The sequence below is a fragment of the Myotis brandtii genome, unplaced genomic scaffold, assembly GCF_000412655.1.
Source record: "Myotis brandtii unplaced genomic scaffold, ASM41265v1 scaffold1167, whole genome shotgun sequence".
Taxonomy (NCBI): domain Eukaryota; kingdom Metazoa; phylum Chordata; class Mammalia; order Chiroptera; family Vespertilionidae; genus Myotis; species Myotis brandtii.
Genome location: NW_005354039.1, coordinates 518,204 through 519,307, shown reverse-complemented (window position 1 = coordinate 519,307; position 1,104 = coordinate 518,204). Strand labels below are relative to the sequence as shown.

Below are 1,104 nucleotides of genomic sequence, written 5' to 3'. Positions count from 1 at the left end.
GGCTCCCCCGCGCCGTACCTGGATGTACCGCAGCGCCGTCCGCAGCACGCTCAGATTCGAGGTCTTCTTGTCGTCCACGTTGGGGATGTTGCGCTTCAGGGTCTCAAAGCATTCCTTCAGATGGGCCCTCCTGCGGAGCGGAGGGGGCGCCCGTCAGCCCGTGCGAGGGGCGTGGGGGCGAGGGGAGCTGGGACCAGGGGCAGAACCCGATCGCCCGCGCACACACCTGTTCTTCTCCAGTTTGTTGTGGACTTCTCTGGTTCCGATCCTGCAACCCAGACAGACAGGAGGCTCAGGGAGGGGGGCCCGATTAGGCGGCCTTCCTGCCCCGACCCCCAAGCCAAACGCCACGGGCTTTTCCTCCGGACTCTCTCTCTAAAAGCAGCATATTCACCCCGTGGAGGGCGCATGTCTGCCCATAATTCACATCCCCTTAACCCTCCATCCCGCCTGAGACACAAGGGCTCCTCGGACTCAGAGAGGTAGGGAGTCGACCCCAGCCCTCACCCAGGGGACCCAGAATGCGACACTCCTTCCAAATGCCACAAATACCATCAGCTCCGGCCTCGGACGGAATCGGAGAGCAGAGGGCAATGCTCATTCCCCTGCCCGAGGGCCCGGCACAGCGAGAATGTGTGAAACTCAGGAGGGCGCTTTTTTGGTTGGCGAGGTAGGGAGGGCATGGCTCTGAAGGGCTGGCTGGGAGGGTACTTCCTCTTGCACACACAGCCCATGGGGGCGGGCAGTTCTCTCCATTCCACCAGCCCCACCTCGGCCACACCTCACTTACCCCCCAGGCCTCTTCTTCTGTTCGCCGGATTTGACTTCTTCCGTTGGTGCCAACTTCAGGGTCCCAAGAGCGGGTGGGGGTGGCTGCTGGGGGGCCAGCTGGGGCTGGACTCCAGGGTGCGGTGCTATGGTCAGGATGGGTGTGGGGAGGGGCTGCAAAGGCTTGGGGCTGCCGGTGGGCTTGGAGTCTGGCAGTAGAGGGGCAGGGGTGGGCATCTGCGGCCTGGTGGGCAGGGGAGCAGAATCCTTAATGCTGAGTCCAGGGGTGTTAACCAGGGTGGGCTGGCGAGGTGCCAGGGGCAGAGGCTGGGCGGC

The 1,104-nt window shown here is 63.9% G+C and overlaps 1 protein-coding gene across 1 annotated transcript in view; it reads right to left on the bottom strand.

The window, feature by feature from the left end:
• Positions 1–1,104, bottom strand: part of MNT (MAX network transcriptional repressor) — a 12,265-nt gene that overhangs the window by 6,948 nt on the left and 4,213 nt on the right. Inside the window, exons 3-5 of the mRNA XM_005858336.2 lie at positions 791–1,102; positions 227–268; positions 19–130 (exon numbers count right to left, since the gene is read on the bottom strand). Of these exons, the coding sequence (XP_005858398.1) occupies positions 19–130; positions 227–268; positions 791–1,102 (466 nt within the window). The remainder of the gene's footprint in view (positions 1–18; positions 131–226; positions 269–790; positions 1,103–1,104) is intronic.